This window comes from Hoplias malabaricus, chromosome 8 (genome assembly GCF_029633855.1).
Source record: "Hoplias malabaricus isolate fHopMal1 chromosome 8, fHopMal1.hap1, whole genome shotgun sequence".
NCBI lineage: Eukaryota > Metazoa > Chordata > Actinopteri > Characiformes > Erythrinidae > Hoplias > Hoplias malabaricus.
The window spans coordinates 14422001-14446226 of NC_089807.1; the positions used below are offsets into that span (position 1 = coordinate 14422001).

At 38.4% G+C, this 24226-nt stretch overlaps 1 protein-coding gene across 1 annotated transcript; it reads left to right on the forward strand.

Moving 5' to 3' along the window:
- On the forward strand, positions 1 to 24226 carry antxr1d (ANTXR cell adhesion molecule 1d). The gene is made up of 18 exons (XM_066678665.1): positions 1 to 160; positions 2168 to 2239; positions 2364 to 2435; positions 2548 to 2629; positions 2730 to 2763; positions 2854 to 2927; positions 3027 to 3095; positions 3232 to 3312; positions 3389 to 3449; positions 7074 to 7172; positions 7830 to 7899; positions 13437 to 13515; positions 14386 to 14481; positions 14872 to 14910; positions 15825 to 15923; positions 16518 to 16682; positions 17036 to 17116; positions 22838 to 24226. Exons 1-18 carry the CDS (start codon positions 21 to 23, stop codon positions 23087 to 23089), a joined length of 1665 nt encoding a protein of 554 aa, XP_066534762.1. The 5' UTR covers positions 1 to 20; the 3' UTR covers positions 23090 to 24226.

Sequence of the window (24226 nt, forward strand, 5' to 3'; positions counted from 1 at the left end):
CTGGCGAGAGAAAGGGGAAAATGGCGCGCGCTCTTTTTAACATTGGCATGTGTGTGGCTCTGTTGGTGCTCAGTCTTCCACACGGTGAAGCCGAGCCTAGATTTATAGAGGAGGAAAGGTCTTGTCAAGGTGCCTTCGACTTATATTTTGTCCTCGACAAGTAAGTGGACCTCCTATTTAGAGCATGCCCTGTCTTAATTATTGGACACATGCTCACTGTCAGCCCTCGGAGGCGCAGTGAACACACAATAAAACCGTTTAAATCCACCACTCTAACCTTTAAAATCACTACATTAATGAAAAAGTGTAGACTTTCACTGTCTATTGGCTACTCAATAGAAAAACAGTGCTGGGAGCAACTGAGACCGAATTAAGCGAAATGAGTTAAGGTATTTCAGTCATCCAGCGTTGAAGGAAACACTCCTGATGGGCAGATAATATATTATGCAGCTGAAGATATTCCCTGAGGGCAGTAGGCAGGATGTGCAAAGTTAAACCTCTGTACATGGCAAAGTATTAAAAAAGGAGCTCCAAAACTATTTACACTATTTATGTCTGGACAATGGTGAAAAGGAATTATTAGCATTTTCTCCTGGACCAAGATCTGACTATTTTGAACAAAGAACCAAGCTAAAATAATCTGTGCAAACTTTTTGACTCATAAAGCTGTTACTACTCTCCAACCACTCATTTTGGGTTTGGGATTTACCTGTGATTTTAATGATGCCAAGATGATGTGAGAAAATCCCAAGACTTACTTGTGTCAGCATAATTCTTTAGGCTAAACAAACACGAGAGACAAGTCATAGCAGGGAACTTCATGCCTAGTCTTTACATTTTGGGAAAAGTCAAATACATGTGATCATATTACATCTTTTAATATATAAAACCTCAGGGATGTTGCTGAATTTTATATATTTCTAGGAAATCACATAAAGGGTATTAAGGATTAAAAAAATTAAATTTAGTTTAGTGCATAACAGAATTGGTTTAAGACTTTAAATACACTAACTGTATATTTTAATCTTTATATATATTCTGGCGGAAAATTTTGGCTCAGGTTTAGGATGGAACATAGAATGAGTCTTAGCCAATCCTGTAAAACCCTACCTTGAAACAAACTTCATGTGATGTGATGTTGTTAGCTGGTAATTACTTCCTAAGTGTACTTAGCCTGACAAGCTAATGCTTAAATTATTGGACAATGCTGTAAATGTCAGTATAGAAAAGTTGTATTGTGTTATCTCATACTACATCATTGTTATTTTGCATCATACATTCCTCAGCAGGTTTCTCTGCTGCTGGCATCTGCAGATGCATTACTGCTTTTGAAGATTATAGCTCTTGATGAGTTTTGAGTTTTGGAAACCTGAAAACCTCAACATGCTGTAACATGCTCTGGACTTACACAGTCCTCCACAGTAGCATTGGACATAACTTTCTTCGTTTAAAGCACGCACAGGTCTATACCCAAGCCTATTCAGTTTGATATATATATATACATATGTAGAGAACCATATATATATATATATATATATAATGTGTGTTTAATACATATTGTGTTTTAAACTACATTCAGCAGATAAACAATTTTGTGACTTTGTTCAAAGTGTAAACACTTTTATTCACAGTAATCACAGTTACCCAATTAAATAAGCAGTAGTAAACAGTTGTGTATAAACCACAAACCTAGAAACAAAGGTTTGTAGAACTGCATGACTGTAAGTATTTCATGGAAACAGGATTAACTTTCTGTCAGGTAAAAGTTTATCTGTGCATTCACATGTTAAGTTTGTCAGTGATAACGCCCTAAACCTTTCAGATGCTGATGTAAATGCCAGCTCTCTTTTGGATCCAAACCTGTTACACTTGGCAATGCCATCTGCTCCTATTCAGATGACTGGCTCCAGCAGGAGGGGGTCTTGCTCCCTGTTAGCAAGAGACAGAATCATCTGGCACTAAGGCAATTAGCCCTTGTTGGGAGTGCTTTGGGGCCTGTAATTAATTTGTGAGCTGTGTTCATTTTATATGGTGGTCCACAAGGTTTTTTCTTTTTTTGTTCGAACACATGTTTATGTTAAAATAGTCTCTAATTCTAAAGGTTGTATAATAAATTTGATTAACCTTTTTTGGCTAAAATGTTTTCTGTTGCTTAATTTCCTGGCAGATCTGGAAGTGTTAAAAACCACTGGATTGAGATCTACACATTTGTGGAACATCTAGCAATGAAATTTATAAGGTGATACCTGCTTGATTGTGGCTTGTATTTTCAAGTTATTCCTTAGCAACTTTTGATTACTTTACTGTACATTAGTATTTAAATTAAATATATATTTACAATGTCTTACAATAATGTTTTACAGCCCAATGCTAAGGATGTCTTTCATTGTCTTCTCTACACGTGGAAACATCATTATGGAACTAACTGAGAATAGGTAATGGTACCAGTTTAGCTAAAATTATGTTCTGTTTTATACCCTTATATGTTAATTGGACATTTAAAAAACAAGTGAAATTTTAAACTGTTTCTCTTTCCTAATACCTTAGGGAACACATTACCACAGGCCTGAATAAGCTGAAGACAGAGGTACCAGGAGGTGACACGCATATGAACCTTGGATTGCAAAAGGTATCTTAGCATGCCTTCAGTCTTTAGGTTGTACCTTACAATGCCTGGAAATGTAACTAGTAAATGGCAGTATTCAGTGATAATCCGTTTAAATTTACAGGCAAATGAGCAAATATATCACGGACGGTATTATGGTAAGTGTCACACTAAGTTATATTATATTCCATTTGACAAAGCTACTCAAGGCTGATTAAGCCTGTGGTTGCCTGATTTTTGCATTGCAGAGACAGCCAGTGTTATCATCGCTTTGACGGATGGAGAGTTAAATAATTATCAGTTAATCACAGCCCAGCAAGAGGCAAGTGAGCAAGCTAGTGGCATCATGCTATATATAGCTTTTTCCTCTGTGTTTTTCTAATTTATCATAGCATTTGCGTATTTTTTTGACTGTGTGCAGGCAAAGAGGGCCAGGTCTATGGGAGCCATAGTGTATTGTGTTGGGGTGAAAGACTTCAATGAGACACAGGTACAACTTCAACATAGATCTCAAGTCAAGTAGAGCCATTTAATTATAAGAATAATCACCATATAAAGTGAACTTTTCCATATTTGTTTGTTAGCCTTGTGAGAACTTATGAGAATACTTTTGGTTTCTTTGTTAGCTGGCCACCATTGCAGACACTATTGAGCATGTGTTTCCAGTAGTGGGAGGTTTCCAAGCCCTGAGGGGGATGATTGATTCTGTAAGTGTTTGTATTGTGATTGTTTTGGCATAGATTTTTATTGCTGTAGTTTATTCCTTCTTAATTTCTTTTTTAGATAATCAAAAAATCATGCATTGAGATTTTAGCAGCTGAGCCCTCGAGTGTATGCGCTGGAGGTAAGAAATGCACTGTGGGTCTACTTATACTATTGTAAGTTTTGTATGTACAGAAAAAGCAAGAAAAAATACTATGCTCATAAAATAACCGCACAAATTGTGAAGGGTTAATTACTTGAAACTATATAGAGATTGAATACATTTAGATGGCAGGCTGAGGCTACAATAAGAGTATGTTACTGTGCTAATTGACCTGTTTCTGTGGTGTACTGAGCCCAGTGAAGAGCATTCATCAGAAATTGAAAATTGATCATGTCTAAGCAGGGTTAATCTGCTCAGCCATGTTGCCACAGAGACTATGCTGTAAGTGCACTCTCATGCAGTAAGTGCATGCTAATAAGGTCATGTCAAGCCTCATCCATCCTCTGGGCTCCACACACCAGCGCTCAGTATGGCAGGCCTGTCCACTGAGCAGCAGTCAATTAAACAAATGGGCATTTCACTGTTAAGGGCAGGCTGCAGTGTGGCCATTCAGCAGCGAACGGCCCTCTAACAGATCGGATGTGGCAAACTAGGCCAAGAAGAACCAGCCAGGCAAAGAACACAGCTCTCTAATATCACTTGATCATTCCCAACAATAAGTTCTCTGTCACTTTGTGAGACGTCAGATCTGCCACACACTGGAAAGACTGCAGGTTCTGTGGCTGCGGTCAGATCATGATCATGACATAAAATATATAACCTCCTTTCAGCCAAATTATTAATAGAATCATCAGTGTGCAAATAGATAAATTTATCTATATAAAATTAACCTTAATTACGCACAATTATGGTATTAGAGATAGATACACAGTAAATTCACCAGTGTTAAATCAACACTATTAGTGTTAAATTAACACTGGTGAGTTTACTGTGTAGTTTGTCATTTCTGATTTTTTTTCTTTGACTTTTTATTTCCGAACTGTTAGACCTTAAGAAACCTAGAATTCGTTTTAATGACCCCAGACCTTTTAATTGTACATAGCAGATTAATAAACTTTATTATTAATGTAAATAGTATATGATGTTTAGTGCCATATATAGTCAAACATGTGCAGTAATTAATGCAATATCTAGTAAAGAACATAAATTATTTCTTATTTGTCTTTATCATGATATTAAACTGATACCATAATAACACTATAATACAGTGTATTCTTAATTGGTGTTGGTGATAGAGCTTTTAATACATTATTATGATGGATTCAGTGGTTTGCAAAATATACCACAATATTAACTTGGAACAGACAGAATGCATTAGCAATGCCACAAATGACAGTACATTCAGAATACACTGAATCCAACTGAACAGGACCAATGTTCAGTTTTTAGAGAGTCAGATGGTTTTCCTGAAGTAGAAAAAGATACATACAATATGCTATGAAAGGTGTATGCTGATGTAATATTTCACATCATAACTAAACATTATTATCTTGCCCATGCTTAATTCTTAAGGTAGTTTTAACAGTGGCCCTGTTGTTGTTCAGTTTGGACACAGTGTCATGGCTATGCGTCTTGGGGATCAGGCTGATGTGAAGTGACCAGGCCACACAGCCTGCAAACAGGCCATCTCTGTCCACACCCAGAACAGATATCTGACTATCTGACATGACAGCGATCATGGCTTAGATTAATGCTCATGGTCCCAGCACAGTCCCAACCCCCCTTGTGCTCTGGCAGTGATTGAGAAGTCTGTGCTTGGACATGGCACCCCTTTCCTAGCTGGCTGGGTCCATCAAGCTCTCAGGTGTGGATGGGAATGGTCAGCTCAGCTTGGTTAGGAAGGCTATTGTCGACAGCGTACCAGCCTCTGCCCACCATCTTGCTGCCAGCGCTGCCCACTGCTCGCCCATGACTGACCTTTCTCCCCCCGCACCACCCTGTCACAACCCAACACGCACATCTGACAGTAACACGGCAAGAAAAGGACGTGCACGCCGCAGACCCTAAAATTAAAAGGAATTAATGATTTCAGCCATGCACACATCGCATTAGGCAGCCTGGGCTGAGGCATGCTGGGCACAGCCAAAGACACGTGAAACATTTGCATGGCGGACAAGGTTAATTAGTAAGGTAATGAAAGGTTAATTTGACAAGGAGGGTGTGGAGTTTATTTAAATGTATATTATGTAGATGCACATGTAATAGAATGAGCAGTCTATGCATGAAACAAAGCAACTGCAAGACATCAGCACAGAAGATTGTTTTTCTGGCTTTATTTGCACATTATCTCAGTCCCATTCAAACTGGACGATGTTTAAATCCACACCATTGTTTTCATATTAAACCTTTTATTATTGGTATTAGTAGCAGTATTACTATTTCATAATAGAAATAGTAAAAAATTAGTTGGTTCAGAATCTCATAACATTATGCAATCATTAGAAAAATTGCAGTTGTTATTGGTAACACACTTGAATGTTTATAGGTTATGATCAAAGAAAATAGAGTTTTTCAGAGTTTGTAGAAAAGCAGAAATGCAACAATAGTAAATTATAAGATGGACATGTATTGAGGTATAGCAACATAGAGGAAATGACAGCTAACATAAGGTTAACCTTACAGCAGTGGTATTCGCTTGACCTTTAAAAAGGTTTCCCTGATGGCACATTGCACACCGAAGATTTTACTCCATGAACTTTCCGCAGTGAAATGTTAAAGGCATAAACTCTGCACACTGAAATGGACAGAAAATTCATGTAGAAATAGCACATGCAAAAAGGGATCTGTAAAAGGTTTGTATTTTTGCATATTGACTTACATCTTCTTACACACACACACACACATGCTTGAGTGCCATGAGTAAAGTCACAATCAGTCTGTGTCCTCTGACACCCACTGAGACAGGTTTAAAGCAAGCGTGTTTTTCTCTCTAACATATGCTGCTTAGCAGTCGTCAGTAGGTCTCCATCGCTGCCAGAGGAAGCACAAAGGTCATCCAGTCAGATTCGCCAGCCACCAACACAGTCCCCCCCAGCCAAAGGACTCCCAGAGATTTGAGAACTGCATCACTTTTATTATTAGCACCACTGGAGCATATGCTGTGTTTTTTTTCTCCAGTTGAATTGAGTGTTCCTGAAAGGTTAGGGATGGAATGAATAAGTGGGCATGGTAACCAGCCCTCTGGCCATATACACTTGATGATTTCACAGTGCTTGGCTTTTTTAAAAAAAGGTCTGCACGCGAGAAAGATCTACAAGACACTGGCATTGCATTTGGAGTATTTGTTTTTACAGGCCTCTGGAATTTTATTGTCGACAGAAATGTAAAATATTTGTAGTCAAATCATTTTGTTTAATAATTATTTACATATTTCCCCAGCTCTGCTTTTCATGGGCAAAAAAAGATCATTTGCTAGCTGTACAATTACAAAGAGTCTTTGAAATATGCGTTAACTTCAAGATGCATGCCAAAATCCAGCAAAATATATCCACATTCTCAAAATATATTACTCAATGATAAGTTTTACAATAAGAAATATACTCACAAAGAATTGACTCACAAAGTTGCCACTGTTTCACCTTTAGGATTCATCAGGTCATCAGGCTTTATGTTTTTCCTCAAGAAATCAAATGGATACGTTTCTGCAGAACATTGGCATCTTTATTGTTTATTTTACATGATACTGGTGTGTACTTTTGACAGAATCGTTCCAAGTGGTGGTCAAGGGGAATGGATTTTTGCACGCTAGAGACATAAAGCAGGTCTTGTGCAGCTTCAGAGTCAATGAAACAGCCACAGTGAGTAAGTAACAAAGACTTTAAAGGGAATTTCTGCATAACTGAATGTATGTTGAAGGTTTATCAGAAAACGCTTCAGGTTGGAGAAAACTTCAAACTAGGATTTTTCTTACTTTCTTAGTGACAGAAACCAAGATTTATTATGCCTAATGTTGCCAGTTTATTTACTGTCGAAAATGGGTATTAAACCTACATTATAGGATTTATATGAATGTTTATAAAAGACATATTATATTATACAAATGTCATTCTGCAGGTAGCTCCCTGCCATAAATATATTTTATAAAAATTTGATTTTAGGGCATATTTTTTTACAAACATAAATAATCCCAGACAGTACATCTGTATATCAGTACATTTGTAAATATTTCAAATAATAGCTTTCTGTGAGCTACACTTGGATATGCACCAACACTGATAAACCAGTTTTTCATTTGCTAAAGTTTTCTGGAATGGTGCATTTAGCATCAAAACTTTAATAAATTACTTTTATATATATATCCTAATGTTTGAATTATGCAGCAACATTCAAAGACTGTTGGAATTTACATAATTTATACTTCTTTACACCATTTAGAAAATATTTTCAGATATTACGTTTTGATAAGTATGTTTGAAAACATTGAGAGCCCTACAAATATATTTTGGTCTTTATTTTCAGATGAGATACCTGTAAACATTGAAGATACGCTCCTACTTTGCCCAGCACCAGTGATAAATGAAGTTGGAAAGTAAGTGTTAAAGCCTGTCATTACCAGATTGCCAAAATTGTTACCCTTGACAAATTAGGGTCAATGTCATTTGCAGTTCCTCCTCTCAGTCAAGCTTTGTGCCTCCTAACGCACTGAGACACCAGGCGTGTTGTGCAGTATGCAAGGCAAGCATTTAATTAGTATCTCTCTAAATAATTTGCCATCATAGACTCTCCTCATGTGATGAAAAGGAGTGTGTATTTGTCTTTGTGAGCCTGTGGCGGCTGGTACCCTGAGCAGATTCATGGACTGAAACATGGAGCCCCCATATCCACGTGAGATAGAGACCCTCAAGAGTGGATTCAGCTCACTGCTAGTGCTCCACTCTCACAGCAAATGAGCTGCAAGCAACCTGCTGTGCTACAAGCTCCCTGCATAATCATGAGCACCGCCGGCTCTAGACACCTTGAGGAATTCATTTCTTGTTCTTGTCAAGAAGATTTCCTCAGCCTGTTTGAGCTTTTCTTGTCTCCCAGTGAGAGAACGGCACTGGTCCTGAAGCTAAAAGGGGTGTTTTTCTACACAACTTGACACACTGTCTTTGTATATCTATATCTCCATTATACTGTACTCCAATGCATAACATTTGTGTTTTTTTAAATAATGTAAAATCATACTCTTAGTGTTTTAAATGACACCAAAAATATTTCTCAGTGTCTGATGACATCATTTAAATTGCATTAAAATATAACATTATTTGAAGTTTACGGATTAAAAGAAGAAACATAAATTATATTTATGGAGAGACCAGTGAAGAGTTTAGGTAGATTGTATAGTGCAGCACTAAACGATATAAAACAAGTTGAGGGACTAAATGCTGAACTGGTGAAGGCTGTTTAACAGGGAAGTTGAAATAGTGGTGTCTGCATTTTGGCTTATTGCCTTGTATTATGTGGCTATTGACAGTTTATAATGTTTTAATCACAGAAGTAGAGAGGATGGAAAGGGTTATGAACAAGGCCGTAAGATAGGGGTGCTGCATGGAATGGTATGGAAGAGGGGTCCTGGAGTTACCACTCACAAGTTTAGCTGAGGAATTTAAATGTGCAAAGGTGAGTCGTGAGATGATTTTGTCAGGACTGAAAGATGCAGTGGTAAAAGCAGCAGCGACAGTCACAAAAACAGGAGGGTCTTGATATCTGCAAGCACTTTGAGTTCATGTTAACATTTATGCAGACAAGTTGTCCATTTGGAAAAGATTGAAGTGGTACATTTCTGCAAGGCTATACTTGGATCTACAACAAACTCTTTCCTGGTTTTCTCATGTCTGGCAAATTGCAGGCACTTAAAGGACAAGGACACATTTCAAAACAATAGCTAAGAGACTCACAGCAAGCGATGAAGATTGATAGAAACTACTCGCTGCCAAGTGCTCTAATTGCAGTGGTGCAGGATGTTTGAACTAATTATATGGTTTGTAGTTTATCAAATTATTACATATATTCTGTTGTTAATTGGTTGCTTGGCTTAAAGGCAGTCTTGCACAAGCGTCTTGTAGTATTTTTCTGGTGTTGCTAAAAGTCCCTGTTCCTCCTGACTCGCACCATTTCTGTCAAGCTTGTTGGTCTCTTTGCTGTAACATGCTTTTTCAGTTCAGCCCATAAATTTTCTATGGTGTTTGGGTTAAGACATTGTCATGGCAACTTCAATACATTCTATTTTTTTCCCCTCTAAACCATTTTGACAACTTTACGAATGCTTGGGATCATTGCCCTTCTGGAAGATCCATTTGTGACCAAGTTTCAGTGTTTTGACAGATGCCTTCAGATTTGCTTCACTCCACTCCAACCACTCCATTTTTGTTCCATCTCATGCAATTACATTCCTTCAAAAGGGTTGGTCTTTGTTGTGACTATTGTATGCAAACTTAAGTCTGGCTTTTTAGTGCCGGTCTTGAAGTAGTAACTTCCTTCACGCATCCGGATACAACCATTACTAGCTCCAGTTCCGATGTCCACAATATAGACACTTTGGTACCTGATGACTCATTCTCTGGTGGTAACATGGTAACATATTGTCTGCAAATTGTTGACCCACTGAAAATTTGAAACAGTGAAATAAATGTTTTAATCAGTGGTTAGATAATGACCTCTGATGTGAACAAAGTAGATGACTTCTTTGACTTACTTTGAGTCCAACTTTGCAGCAGCGATTTGAAAGGTGTCTCCCAAACTACACCCCTTTCCCCCTTAATCCTTGTCACATTCTGTCTCTGGCCCCCAGCTTTCCCTGTCACCTTAATTCTCTCCCCCTATTCCTCCTCACCTTTGTTTTTTCTCTCTCTCTCTCTCTCTCTCTCTCTCTCTCTCTCTCTCTCTCTCTCTCTCTCTTTCTCTCTCTTTTACCCCCATTCATCATCATCTATATTGCCCACCCAAGTTTGGCAAGGACTGAGACAATATGTAGAAAAGTCAATCCAAAATGACCTGCAGAATGAAGACGATTCGCGGAATGTGACACGTCATAGTACATGGTGCCATCTGTGCCTATAGCAGAGTGACCACAAAAAAAAAAAAAAAACTGACCACAACAAAAATGTTATGTTGATTAGATTAGAAAAATGTGTTCAGTTTTTAAGAAGTGCTGGTATATTTTATTATTAAAGAGCAATATATAGTGTGTTATAGTGTAATTACCCTTTAAAGAATTAAACATTATATTTTATTCATATAAATTTCTAATTGTGTTAATCATTGTTGCACACATATTTCATAAATATTTTTACAAATGTTTTGTGTCAGTTTTACAAATAAATCTACTTTTTTTTACACATTTTAAAAGTTCATTCTTAGAAAGTGGTTGCTCACAGTCCAGAAAAAATTCAGTAACCCCAGAGCCCACCCCTTGCTAGACATTGGTCAGGCCAATGGTCTGAGTACACTTGCAGCTTATTTTACTTGTTAAATCTGCCTTTTCTTGTCTTCTCATTAACAGCTTTTTAGACAGTGGAGGATTCTTTTGGATGTATAGTGTATTATAATTGAAGGATGGATTTTTTGAAAGATGTAACATGAATGGTGTTTGAATATGTTTTTTCTAATGACTTATCTCAACTCCTTAGAAATTATTAATTGTAATTAATGACTGCCGTGTCTCGTAAAAAATTATGTTCTGAGACGTACTGTAAAATTCAAAGCTTCTTTTTAAAATGCCACTTAGCCTTAAGTGTCTTTCAGTCTGTTAAAATTAAAAACCCATTAGTCAGAAGATGACTGTGATAATAACAAAAATATCCACTTGAGATGACACAGGTATTAACACAACTGTGCCAGGACAATGTGTAAATATGTCTATTTGAATATGTTAAGCAAGTATGTCACATTTATTAACTTGGATTTGTGGATGGCCATATGAGAGGTGTGCACATGTGTTTTGTCATATTTGAGTGGGAAGAGGAGATGATTTTAGGGCACAGACTGTCTGTCATCCCCCTTCACTTCAGTGGTAGCCATGTCTTATGAGATGAAGTTGTCAGTGCTGTCACCCAAACGCGTGGTGACTGAGAGGCTCTCAGAAGATGTGCTTAAAAAGGGCCAGCCACTGCCTGATTGATGGAGAATGAGATGGCTCTGTCATTGGACCCACATCCTGCCGCTCCCCTCCCCCTGCCAAGGGGCTCTGACAGGGGTGTGCAGGCCTTCCACAGGCAGGGGAGGAGAGAGCGAAAGATAGAAGTAGGGGCAAGACCCCTACAGTAACTTATTGACAGCTACATCCCTGTACTCTTCCAGTGTGTGAAGCAGGGATAGCCCCAGAAGTGAAAGCTGTGGATGTTTCTACTAGGCTAGAAATTTCTTTAGTACCCAGTGTGGATCCAAACATGGAAGCATCCTTCATGTTGGGTGAAATTCCATTTTTGGGTGAGCTGTCATAAACAAAAGCTAGGGGGGACACTGACAACATTGATGGCCATAAGAATGGGCTGTTATTGTCCAGCTTTGGATTGTTTCACAAAGAAACCAAAGATGATACCCCTGATATCAAGAGATGATTTCAAATATAATGCTGTATTGAAGGGCAGAAGCATATTTGTGAAAAGACCTTAATCTGTTAATATTCAGATGGCAGTTACCTCCCCATATGTTATGTATATATATATATATATATATATATATATATATATATATATATATATATATATATATATATATTCTCTAAAGAGGAAAAAAGCCATAAGGAGCTATAAGAATAACTATGACTTCATTGTCTTCCCCTGTTTCCTGTCTTTCCTCTTCATTATCCCAGTCTCTTTACTACTACTTTCTGCACCCAATAACAGCTTCTAAAAGAAGGTCTGGTAGTTTGGATGTTTAGAAGCCATAAGAATCAATTTCCAAATACATTACTGAAATGATCCTGTAAGTCAAAGTGAATATCTTTTGTCCACTTCAATATTATACCAAACAGATTTTAACCAAATTTAAAATAAAAAGTAAAATTTCATAAATGTTAGATAGATTTGGGGACCAGCTTATAATAAATCTTATTTTTATATTTATTATGTGTGATCTTGTTGTGCTTTTGTTTTTGTTTTCCTGTTCTCATTATAGGATGATGGGTTCCTGTTTGAAATCTTGTTTCCTCTTAGTGTTTATTCTTGATGTTCTGAAGAAACATTGCCACTATGTCCCTTGTCTTGATTATATGGGGCTAGATCTTTGTTTTCTGTAAAATTGCTTTGTCTCAATGTCAGCCATAAAAATGAATTACAGATACATTTATTTGTGTTGAAGTTGTGAAGTTTTAATCATAGTGAACATGTTAAACTTCAGGTCATAAATTTAAATGTTTAGTTGAGTCTTGCATTGCCAGAGTCTGGTACCTTTCGCTACTGTGGCCAAGAAGCACATACTACAACAGGAAAAGACATTTGACTGACGCTCAAAAGGGCTGATCACAAATCTGTTATTTTGGCATGTCGCGTAGAAGGAGTCAGATACTCAGTAAGAATGCAGTTGGCAGAAACCTGACTGTGAGGCCAGCTTAACACACTTAACGTATCACACTCTCGATCACCTTGTGGGCAGAGCATCTGTGGCTGCGACTGTATGAACAGTAACGATGGCCTGCCTATTTCTGTATTATTTTAGCAATTACCATTTTGATCTCCACTAATTGAACTCCTTTAGAAACGGTATCATGTGTGATTGATGAGAAATAAAAACCAGTGCCATAGTAACTTTTATCTGCCAAATTCTCTTTCATATGTTCTCTCAGCATTTTGATGGTCAGTATTAGTAGAGAGCACTGGAAAATTCCGTTGAAGTTATTGAGGCAGCTGTTAGGAAATGAACGTTCACCAAATATCTGTGAACACACCCTTTTATCCGGCTCCAAATCTCATTCTTTTCATGCCAAGTTTTGATGAGGGAGAGAGAGCTGAATTCAGCTTAGTGAGTTGGAATAATAATGTGATTACAAGCTCATACAAGTCATCAGAGGAATGTTCTGAGTCTGTTTTGGCTGTGGCTTTTCCTGAAGGTTTGAGTGGGATTTGTGTTTTTGTTCTGGCGCAGGGTGATATATCTCCAAATCAGCATGAATGAAGGCTTGTCCTACATCACAAGTTCAGTGCACATCACCACCACAGAATGTGTAAGTACATCCAATTTGTTGTTGTACATGGATGATACAACTTCTGCTTCTTTGACACTTGAGGGATAAAGCACTATTATCATATAACAGTCAGTAAGTAAGTTTAAGCACTGACTTTATAATTTGTAGATGGCCAGTTTGATCCCCTAGGCCATCTGAGGCCAGGACCCCAAAAGAGCATAACTGGCATTGCACTCTGCTTGGGTAGGTTGGCTCCCCCCCATTATTCAGTCTAATGCTATGCAACAAAGAAAAAGGGTTGTAGGGAGGCTTGGGTTAGCTAACATAACAGAACTGGGCAGTTAGTGTTCTCCAAATGTGAAGAGATGTCCAGTGGCAGTGTTAGCACCAGTTCGAGAAGATGGTTGTAGTTCATATATCTCAACATGCTAATATTCCTCAGCACAATGTGGTATCATCATGTGATCCGTGGGTGGTTTATAATGTCTGTATTGGGGAGGAAATGGTGTGAAAAAATCCATTCCAGAAAAGCAGCTTGAATTACACTCAATTTTGTATCTTGTCTGATTTTTCTGTCACCTTCTTTTTACCTTTCATCTCTTTCATTTGGTGAGGTCTCCTCTGCTTTCTTTCATCAGAGGAGGCATTTTTTATCAAGTAAGTTTACTTTCTCTTTCAGCTAAGGAGCTTAATTTACTTAATTTACAAATATAAGGCAGCTGCTGTGTCCAAATGAAAGAATAAAAACTGAAAAAAAATTGAACAACAAAAATATGATCAGTTTCATGGTATGTCTTAAGCTCCCCTTGGTCAAATCTCAGATACTTTCTTGCCTTTTGCTGTGTACTATGTGTTGTGTTATGTTGATGTAAATATTGATGTCACACATGTCTCCTTACCTGAGCACAGTATGACGGCACCATCGTTCTTTTGGCCTTGCTGGTGATCTTCCTACTGGTGGGTTTGCTACTTTTGTGGTGGTTCTGGCCTCTGTGCTGCACTGTGGTGAGTTCTGATGCTAATATCACTTCAGTTTCATATTTAGCTGAGTATCTTTTAAAAATTTGGGAATAAATAGCTTAAAATTAGTGTTTTTGTCTTAATGTTCTCATTAGCTCATTTCCCTACCACATATCACACATGAAGAAAACATGTAGTAGAAATGTTATACCAGTCACACTGCTATGATTTTATTCTGCTCTGAATCCTTTCGGTTGGTCCGTTTGTTACTAAATGTTCACAAAACCTAAAGGAAGTAATTCAAAAAAAGAATTTCAAGTAATTTAGAAAATAATTGAAGTTTTAATGTGACTATGATGATATGCTGATTTTGTAATATCTTGCTGATATCAGGAGTATTATATTTTGTAATCATTAAGTTTCTGTGGCAAACAGGTCATCAAAGAGCCATCTCCACCGCCACTAGCTGAACCTGTGAGTCCATTCTTCTTTAATCATATCTGACCCTCATCATGTATGTTTGTGTGAGTAAGAGAAGAAAAGAGTAGGAGAAAGAATTTTCTGACTGTGCTTTTGTGTGAATTTTGCTGCCGAAAATATTTCACTTTGCAGCATCTTTTCTTAATATGTGGGGCATATTTGTGAGGATTGATATTTTTTATTGGTTTGTAATGGAATGTTTTATTCCAAAGAGAAAAAAATGCACACATGATATAATTGTAAAAACTCTTATGTGATTTGAATGTTTAATGCAGAAAAAGCGAAAACCTGACGAACCTTGTGATATTGTGAAGGTTTGTTGAAATTGTACGTTTAGTTCATAGACATCCATTGTTTTACTACAATTTCTCTAGTACCGTCAGTGGCACTTAGGGACTTCAGCAGCACAAGTAGGTGTGTGTGGGGAGAGTAAGTAGAACAGCTTTGCACTTTAGCATGATCAACTGGCAGACAGCACACACACACTCACACACACACACACACACACACACCATGCAGCAGAATATGCAGAAAGGCTCTCTTGTGCTTGCTTTGTACAGAGAGGTCAAAGGCGGAGCTGATGTGAAATAAAAGAGCTTTGTGGAAACGTGCGCATCTGTGCCACTTACACTGAATCCCAAAACAAGGAGCTCTGTCTCCACAACTAAACTGGGTGGAAGTTTCCCTTTGATTTGCCATCACAATAAGGATGCTATTTTTGTCTTTGGCATTATTTGGATGTGTCTTTGTGTTTATCCTGAAAGCGTGGGAATACACTAACAGTGGATGTTAAACAGAGCCTTTAAAAAGAACAGACATTATGAAGTTGTTTTAGATCGGTAGTCAAACGAAAAACTTTATTAAATCTTTGAAGACAGAATCTAAACAGTGTCCATGTTTTTGTGCAGGAGTCTGATGATGAGGACGCAATGCCAAAAAAGAAATGGCCTACAGTGGATGCCTCATACTATGGAGGAAGGGGAGTTGGAGGCATTAAAAGAATGGAGGTTATGCATTTTATTTCATTTCACGTGTCCTTTAATCTGATCAAAAAAAGGAATATTATTGGTTCAAAGGCTTTTAATGGTAAAAGAGCCACATTGACTTTTGATATGCAGTTCTGTCTAGTCAATTTACCAGTGTATGTTAAGTTTAATACAGTTTAACTTAGGGAAACAGAGGCTACAGTGGTATAAAGGCCAAATGTGACAACTGATGTCATGAGCCCTAGGGCTATAGGAGCATGTAATCTGACTTGAAATTCCCTATTTGCCTTTTGCCAGTGTCAAAGCATTTGCATTCTAAGAATCTGGGTTTACATATTTCTACAGTGAGCTGGATCCTTGGAATCCTTTTGATTTATATTACAATTGTAATTATAAATAAATAAAATATTGTTGTCCTGTTAACACCTCTACACCATCTGTCCTCTATAAGTGTTCTGTATAGAAATGTTACTAATATGCTCATTAAATTAAATTATGAAAATTTCTCGTTAAAATGATTGTCTCAGAAATACAAAGTTACAGTAGCCTTATGTTTAGAGAAGGTTCTGCTTTTATGCCTGTGAGTATTGTGAAGTTTTGCTGGATCGTTTGTAGGTGCGCTGGGGAGATAAAGGCTCTACAGAAGAAGGGGCTAAGCTGGAGAAGCACGAGAATGCAGTGGTAAAGATGCCTGAGCAGGAGTTTGAGCCATTTGAACCCAAACCTAGGAGGCCTCCCCGAAACCAGTCTGCCCCAAGGAGGTGGTACTCTCCCATTAAGGTATTGCATTTTCCAAAGTCTGATCTTTTATGTTTGATTTTAGATTACACTACATTAATAGACTGCTTTCTAACAGACTGCTTACTATGATGTCCACTTGTCACTATCAAATATCTTTACGCAAACTACCTGTACTTTTTCTACATTTCTGAGAGTTGTTGTATTTCTACCATTTTAGCCTGTAGATAACTTTCAAAATTTGCTGGGTTTTTTTTATTATTGATTTCACAAGTGCTCACTAAAATACATTTGCAATCATCAGTTGTTTATTGATCTGTTGTTTAGACTATATATTCTTACAAAATATGTGCACAGTATTTTTTGAGTGTTTTTTCCTTGTTTGTTTCGCACAGGGGAAATTGGATGCTCTGTGGGCTCTGTTTCGCCGTGGATATGACCAGGTGTCACTCATGAGACCCCAGCCTGGAGATCAGGTACAGATCCGTTATTATATTCCGTTTTATAATCACTTAAAATACTTTGTCTGGGTGAGGCATATTTACAGATATCTTAGCATGAATTCCTGGAATGCAGCAATTTAAAAGATAAGGCAAGCCTGTTTGCCTTATAAGGTGAATTGTGCAGAGTCTGGGGTTTTAACTGGCTCTCTGTTGAGCACAGCCGGTCAGGTGAAATATTTATAGGCTCTTTTAAGTCTGTGGGAAATGTGCAATTCAAAGCTACAGGTATATTGAAAAGAAATAAATCTAAGAAAAAAGAGTTCATATTAAAAAATGTTTATTCAGTCAAGTAGCTTTTAAAACATTTGATGGGAGTAATCATGGCCAATACTGCATCACTACATTGTAACAGTATTATATTCTAAAGCATACAGGTTATATTGAGGAATGGCTGTAAAGACCACTAGATTTCACAAGTGTGTTTACAGGAATTTATGTGGAGTTTCTGGCTTCTAGTCAGGAAGCACAAAAAACTTTTAAAATAATCAGTGATTAAATATTTAATTTAATGTTTGTTATATAAAATGATTTAAAAATGTGTGTAGAATGCAATCCAACAACTGATTAAAATGAGTAAATAATATTTGACATTATGGGCTTCACGCAATAAATGGGAAGTGTTTAGCAAGCTGTTAGTAATTCCTTCGTACATGGAGCAGTTCTGTTCCGGAAGAGATTTGGTTTCAGGTCCATTAGCATCCCATTTGTCTAAGCAGTCAGTTCTCAGTGCGTTATTCCTCTAGAGCAGACTGCGTCATGGCAACACATCTGCGTAGCCATGAAAGGCATCTTTCATGTGGGCTGGAGAGTAGTGGGCCGTACAGTCTGATTCCATTGAGCCGTTGGTCCACTCTCACTATGGATGGACTCTTCTGATTTACCCTGCTCTTATTGAACTGCTCTGCAGAATGGACTGCTTGTGTGAGAGAAGGCCAGTGCCCAGCTGCTCTGTACACTGTGCAGGAGCTTTGAAAGACGTTGGGAAAGGCAGCAGACTCAGTAAAGAAGAGGGCTTGGCTGATAACAGCTGTAGCATTGAGACTGGTTCCAGCATGTTTACAGTGAGCTGTGTGTCTCATGCCCACCTGCAGGACAATGTCCCATCAGCCCTGCTGGCACAACAGGCAGCACCCAGCACAGTGGACAAACAAACTTCCTGTTGTGCCAGATTCTGCAGTTTTTAATCTTTTATATTATACATTTATCTAGTTTTGCATCCTTGTTTATTTTGGTTACATGTTCATATTTCTATTTAAAGTTACTTCAATATTTTAATGAACATGTTCATACAAGCGGGCGGGACCGTGGCGCAGCAGTTAGTGTCGCAGTCCCACAGCTCCAGGTCACGCTCCAAGTGACTGTCTGTGAGGAGATTGATGTGTTTTCCCCGTGTCCACGTGGGTTTCCTCCAGATGCTCCAGTTACAGATGAATGAATGAATGATCATACAAATTAAAACATGTTGGAACAGGGAAATTTTTTATAGTGCCCCAGCATCTCCAGGGTGTGTTCCCACCAGTGATTCTGGGTAGGCTCTGGACCTAAAGGAAATGCAGGGAAATGGCGTTCACTTTTTTGTCTTTTTCTGGCTGTTTTAGTGATAAGATGAACACTTCTCTGTGTAAATATGTTGTTTATGGCACGTCTTAGCCATTAGGAGCTGTGGAGGCAGACAGCTCTCTCCACTGTTTTGAAACTGTATTGTAGCTCCGGTTTTAAATGCTTGGTGTCAATATTACAGATTGCTCATTTAAGGATACGTTATAAGATTCATTACTTCCTGGTTTGAATAAAAAAAAAAACATTGAGCTGGTTTAGCCATGCGTTCTTGACCATGCAGGACCAAACCTACATTGTGTGGCCTGGATTTCCGTTCTTGTTACAATTTGTGTTGTAACTTCATTATTGACTCTTTCCTGTGTACGGTAAATTAGTGTTCTCTGCACTCAAAAGATTGTCATCAGTTCTATTTTGTACATTTTATTTTGATGTCATTGGTTGCCAAAGTTTTCCTTAAAGATACTGATTGCCTCAAATCACCCACTCCTGCAGGAGGCTAAAACAAAACCCAGTAATGTTTAGTCCCTGTCCTAAATGTTTATCACAATACTCCGGCTAAGCTGAAATTGAGGAATATATATATATTTTTTACTGCCAGCTTGGCATATCTATTTGACAAATCATTACCCTGATATAAGGGCTCAATATTTTACTTGAATACTTGAGCTCTATTTACATCACTGTCCCAGTATATATTCTTGTATATGTTTTTTTTGTTCATACATTCTCTTTTAGCTTTAAAACTTGTTGATTCAAGAGGAAATGCTTTTGGTTAATATCAATACTCATCTTTCACATGTACAACCTAAAGTTAATATATAACATGGACACCATTAGGGGTAAACTCTTTATCCAGGAGCGTCAGTGCACACATTGTGATGCAGAAGTGACAGGATTGTTTTATTGCCGTGTGAAGAAAGAAGTTCTTGTCGCTGAAAGTCTTTTGTCTGATCTGTTTACAAGGCCACTTCAGTTGAAAGTGAATAACCTTGCCTGGCCTGGGTCTGCTTATTTAGCGCTAAGACAAAGGAAATCCGAAAAGAGGCAAGCAGCCATGTTTGTATTGCATTGTTTTTTTGGTAATGGTCCACTGGCATGTAAAAGCAAAATGGCCCAGTCTGGCCAGCAGAAGGGATTAGACACTTAATATTACATTCACATAAAAGTGAGAATGAAAAGGGTGTTACCCAAAGTTTATCACTGATTTCCCTATTCTCTCTTGCATCATCCTGTAGCAGATACTTGGTGGTCAAATTTAACACCTTATTAAACAGAGACCGCTAATGTGACATGGGGCCACTAAACAGAATTTAGGGTCTAGTTTTATTGTTCCTGGTCATTGTTTAGCCAGTGGGGGGTGGAAGGGATTATTCCAGGGTTGCCTAGCTAGGAGGGTGAAGCTATCATTCTGGCGGTCGTGTGCAGCGAATGGGACAATTTGGTGAGCAGCACAGCAACAGCCCCACACCAGGGTGAGCATATGGACCGAATGAGAATGGAGCCTCATGAATACTATGCAGATGTGGTGGATGGAGGGGGGAGGAGGGAGGGGGAAGAGAAACAGAGAAATTGGCCCATATGGTGTTTGAACCAGTGTGGCAGGCCCCCAGCAGGCTTCAAGCTTCTGCAGCAGTTCAACAGTGTCGTGACATGTCAGGCCACCTCACGTTTATCACCTCACCTCTGGCATATTATTGGACACAGAACTAAACTTAACTATAAATACACAGACATTTTCATTTCCTCTGTGAAGAGTTTTTTAGCATCAGCATTAAAGGTACACCTTAACCACTTACACAGCTTACGTATTTTTATGCCTCAGTTGCATACATCTGTATATGACTCAGTTGCATAACTACACTACATAGGTGGCAAATTAATAGTAGGTCAAAAATAATTTAGATGCTGTATAGTATGTAAAAAAAGAGCTAACAACAGCAGTTCCACGCACAACATTTGTAACAAACATATTGTGTTTTTTGATGATGTACTGATCACTCATTAGAGGCATAAACATCAGAAATGTTTGATTTGGTGAGAGCATACATAAGACCAAACAAGTACACAGACTGACACAGATGTTCACAAAAGTGAGTATTATCCAAGCAAAGAACAGAATAAGAGTAGTCGTCTTGACACCAGTGCAAAACTTCCCACTCACAGCTTTTCTTTTTTTCTTTTAAGTTGTTTCTCAAAGAGGAGGGACTGGTTTAATGTTTACTATTGCAGCCCACTCAGTGGGTGAAAGTGTGGCTCGTAAAAACTGAAAAAGAAGTGAGGCCATCCATCCCATACCCGAGCCTTGGTCCAGTGCTGTAAGAAGCAGGAACAAAAGGAGGGAATCACTCCTGTCACAGTTGGGCTCGTGGCCTTTAAACTCTCCATCTGTTTGTCTGACGAGTTATCAAACAGCGTGGCAGAAAGTGTCACCCCCCCGACGGCTGCTCTCATTGCCACTCGAGTGAAAGTAATTCAAATGGATTTCGGGAGATTCTCCACTTGACTGTGGACTTAAAGCTGCCCAGATATTCATTGGTTAGCATTGTGGATTTTTTTTTTCTGATTAGTCATGAAAAGAGCCTCATCGACACAGGCTGGATCTTATTAAATCAGTCTGATTCAGTTTTGTTTGGAGTAGCCTTCAGCATTTATTTGACTATTGCTTAAGCAGTTGTCCATGGAGTGAATTCATGTTGATTTTATTTAAGAACAAATTATGTATTTTATGTCACTTCTGGTCATGGAGTCCCTTAATACAGCGAGAGTTTAATGTTAAAAAAAATATTAAAAAGCCAGTTAAAGGTCTTATTTATGAACTGTACAGGGCTGATGTAATCCAGGATTAATTTTGGGAATCACAGGTTTAGGTGGTGATTATGAAATAATATAATCTTATATGTGTATGTTAATAAACAAGTTATAACTTTTTTAAAAATTGAAGGAAAAGAAAGTCGAGGTTTTATAACCAGAAATTCTCTCATCCATGATGTCAGTTCATCAGGGTTTTTTTACAAAAACATTCCAACTAAAATGTTTCATTGCAACCATCTCTCTGTAGGCTTTTGTGAATGCGTGAAGGTGCTGTGACAAAAGCGATGTTCCACTTTCAGTGATGTTTAGTCCGGAATTATGCAATGTTTCATTTTTCACACTAAATGGTGCGTGAAGCTTTGTATACCTTTGTTTAGAGCATCCTTAATGTCAAAGCCCCTCGAAAACATCTTGACAATAGCTTCTGAAAGTTTTGCCTTCCTGACAATGATGAATCACTCTCCTTGTAAGAATGTGACTTCTCTTAAAGCTTTTCTTCAGTGGAGGAAGGGCATTTTCACCAGCACCTATTCTTCACAAACTGCATTGCTGCAGCCCCTCAACCCCACCCTCATGATTTTAGGGACAGAATTATGGTTGACAGCTGAGGTTCTGGGTGTGTGAAGTGTTGTGCCTTCTTAGGGGTCATCTTCTGGACACTGCAGACCAAAGCCAGCTAGGCCACATAAGACTGACCAGTCTAAGAGCATTGGTTTCAGAGCCAGCTCTTTTGTCCTTCTAATAACAGTGGGAAAGTTTTTTTCATTACCTATAGCCATGTCAGAGATTCCAAAGTCGTGGCAGTATTAGATCCTCTGATTATATCTGTAAAAATAAAATAATTACAACTATAGAAGTTTAGCGTAGTGCTCTCCTCTAACTTATTTAGCCTTAGCTTATTAGAAGGCACTTGAGCACAGACAGACAGGGTGTCCACCCCTGGGACAATAAACATGGGACATTGTTTCATTTTACCCTTCAGTCCACCATTAGGCATAATTATTAGTCCATAATCATTAAGAAAAACTTAGTGATCTGTATTTGGTTCAGTTAATACAAATGAGGATGTTTTTGTAATATTACAAACACAATTCACTCAAATCAGGTTATTTTTAGGAGGCATTGCCAGTGTCTCTGATTTTATCCCTGGGGAGACATTAGGAATGGTAGTGTTAATGAGTATTAGTGAGGGTTCTACTGATACTAATTACCACAGGAACTGAGGATTTATTCTGTCTATGTTTTGCAAGGATTGATGGGAGGACGTCAGTTAGTTCTAGCTCTTAACTGTCAGTTATCCTGCCATCTGCTGTGTCCCTGCAGGGTCGATGCATCAACTTTACTCGAGTGAAAGAGGAGGCAGCCAGAGCACCACCGCGCCAGCGTCCACCTCCACCACCCCCACCGGACTTTCAGCCCCTAATGTGCCCCACCTCAGCCCCTCCCAACAGACCACCCTCTCGTGGACCCTCCATCAGCCGTTCACCTCACGGACCCCCACCAGTCAGAGCACCCCCGGGCCCCCCAAGAAAGCCTCCCTCTCGCCCCCCACCCTGCCCTGGGAATCGGCTCTGAGAACAATGGAGAACCTTCATCACCCTAAATCCTCTTCCTTTACCGATGTTAATACTGGTGTTAAAGCCAATGGCTCGCAGCGCCAAATTTCTTAGATTTGTTGCTGGGCAGCAAAAACAATCCACATCTGAGTATTCAACTGCTGCTTATCCCCAGAGACAGGGTGGTTATGTCCAGGGTCTTCCGGGCTTGGTTTTGGGTCTGCTTTAAAAGAGTTATTTTCTTTACGCATGAGCTGTTGGTTTTGGTGAGAATAAGGAGTTCACGGGAGTTCAGTAAGCCTTGGGTTTTTTATAGACAAATGAATATTAATGAGTGTGGTTTTGTTTGTTGAATCAAGCTTCATGCTAGTTATCTGATGTCTGGACAGATTAAATGGCTGAATGTTTACAGCCAAAAGCCAAAAGAACAAACCAAATGTCCAAGCTGTAAGAATTCAAGCCTGCTGAAGTGCAGGGCAGTCAGCTTCAAGCAGTATCTTACATTTTAAGGCAGCATTCTCAGATCACCTTGTTACGCCTTTAAATATAAAATAATTGCAACTGCAGTGCAGTTCTATCCTCTAATTTATTTACACTTGTTTTCCTGGCAGGCACTTGAGCACAGACAGACAGGGTGTCCATGTTTATTATTGGACAATAAACATAAGACACTGACTGAACCTTTTATTTCTTGAGAACTGGTGAGATTTCTGCTTTGTAATGTTTATATTTGCTTTGTAATGTTATTTTAACGTTAAAATCATTAGTATAAGGCTGGGTATTAAACACTGTGCATAGGAGGTTTTTAATTTCTTTCTCCTCTATGTAATGCTTCATCTAGGAACAATAAACTTCCATTTAAATGTAAAAAAATGTACAATTTCAATTCAAATAGTTTATAAAAAGGTTGAATATTGAATCCTACAAACATAACTTGTTCTCACTAATGCTACCTACTAACCAAATATCTTTGTGTTTTATTAAACCTTTTTTGTAACTCTCAGTGAGTCACAGAGTCATATTCCTGTAAAAACAGTAACTGTTTGAATTTCATTACTGCAGTGTGTCATTAGGTCATAAAAGGCTTTTGGAATTCACAGAGCTGATATTATTTCTTTGCTGTGTCTCAGTCTAGTCTGGTCTGTGGTCCTACCTC

Coding starts and splice junctions, on each gene's coding strand:
- antxr1d (XM_066678665.1), top strand. CDS start 21: ATGGCGCGCGCTCTTTTTAACATTGGCATGTGTGTGGCTCTGTTGGTG. Junction 2,436..2,547: donor ATGGAACTAACTGAGAATAG/GTAATGGTACCA, acceptor CTAATACCTTAG/GGAACACATTACCACAGGCC. Junction 3,450..7,073: donor CTCGAGTGTATGCGCTGGAG/GTAAGAAATGCA, acceptor TACTTTTGACAG/AATCGTTCCAAGTGGTGGTC.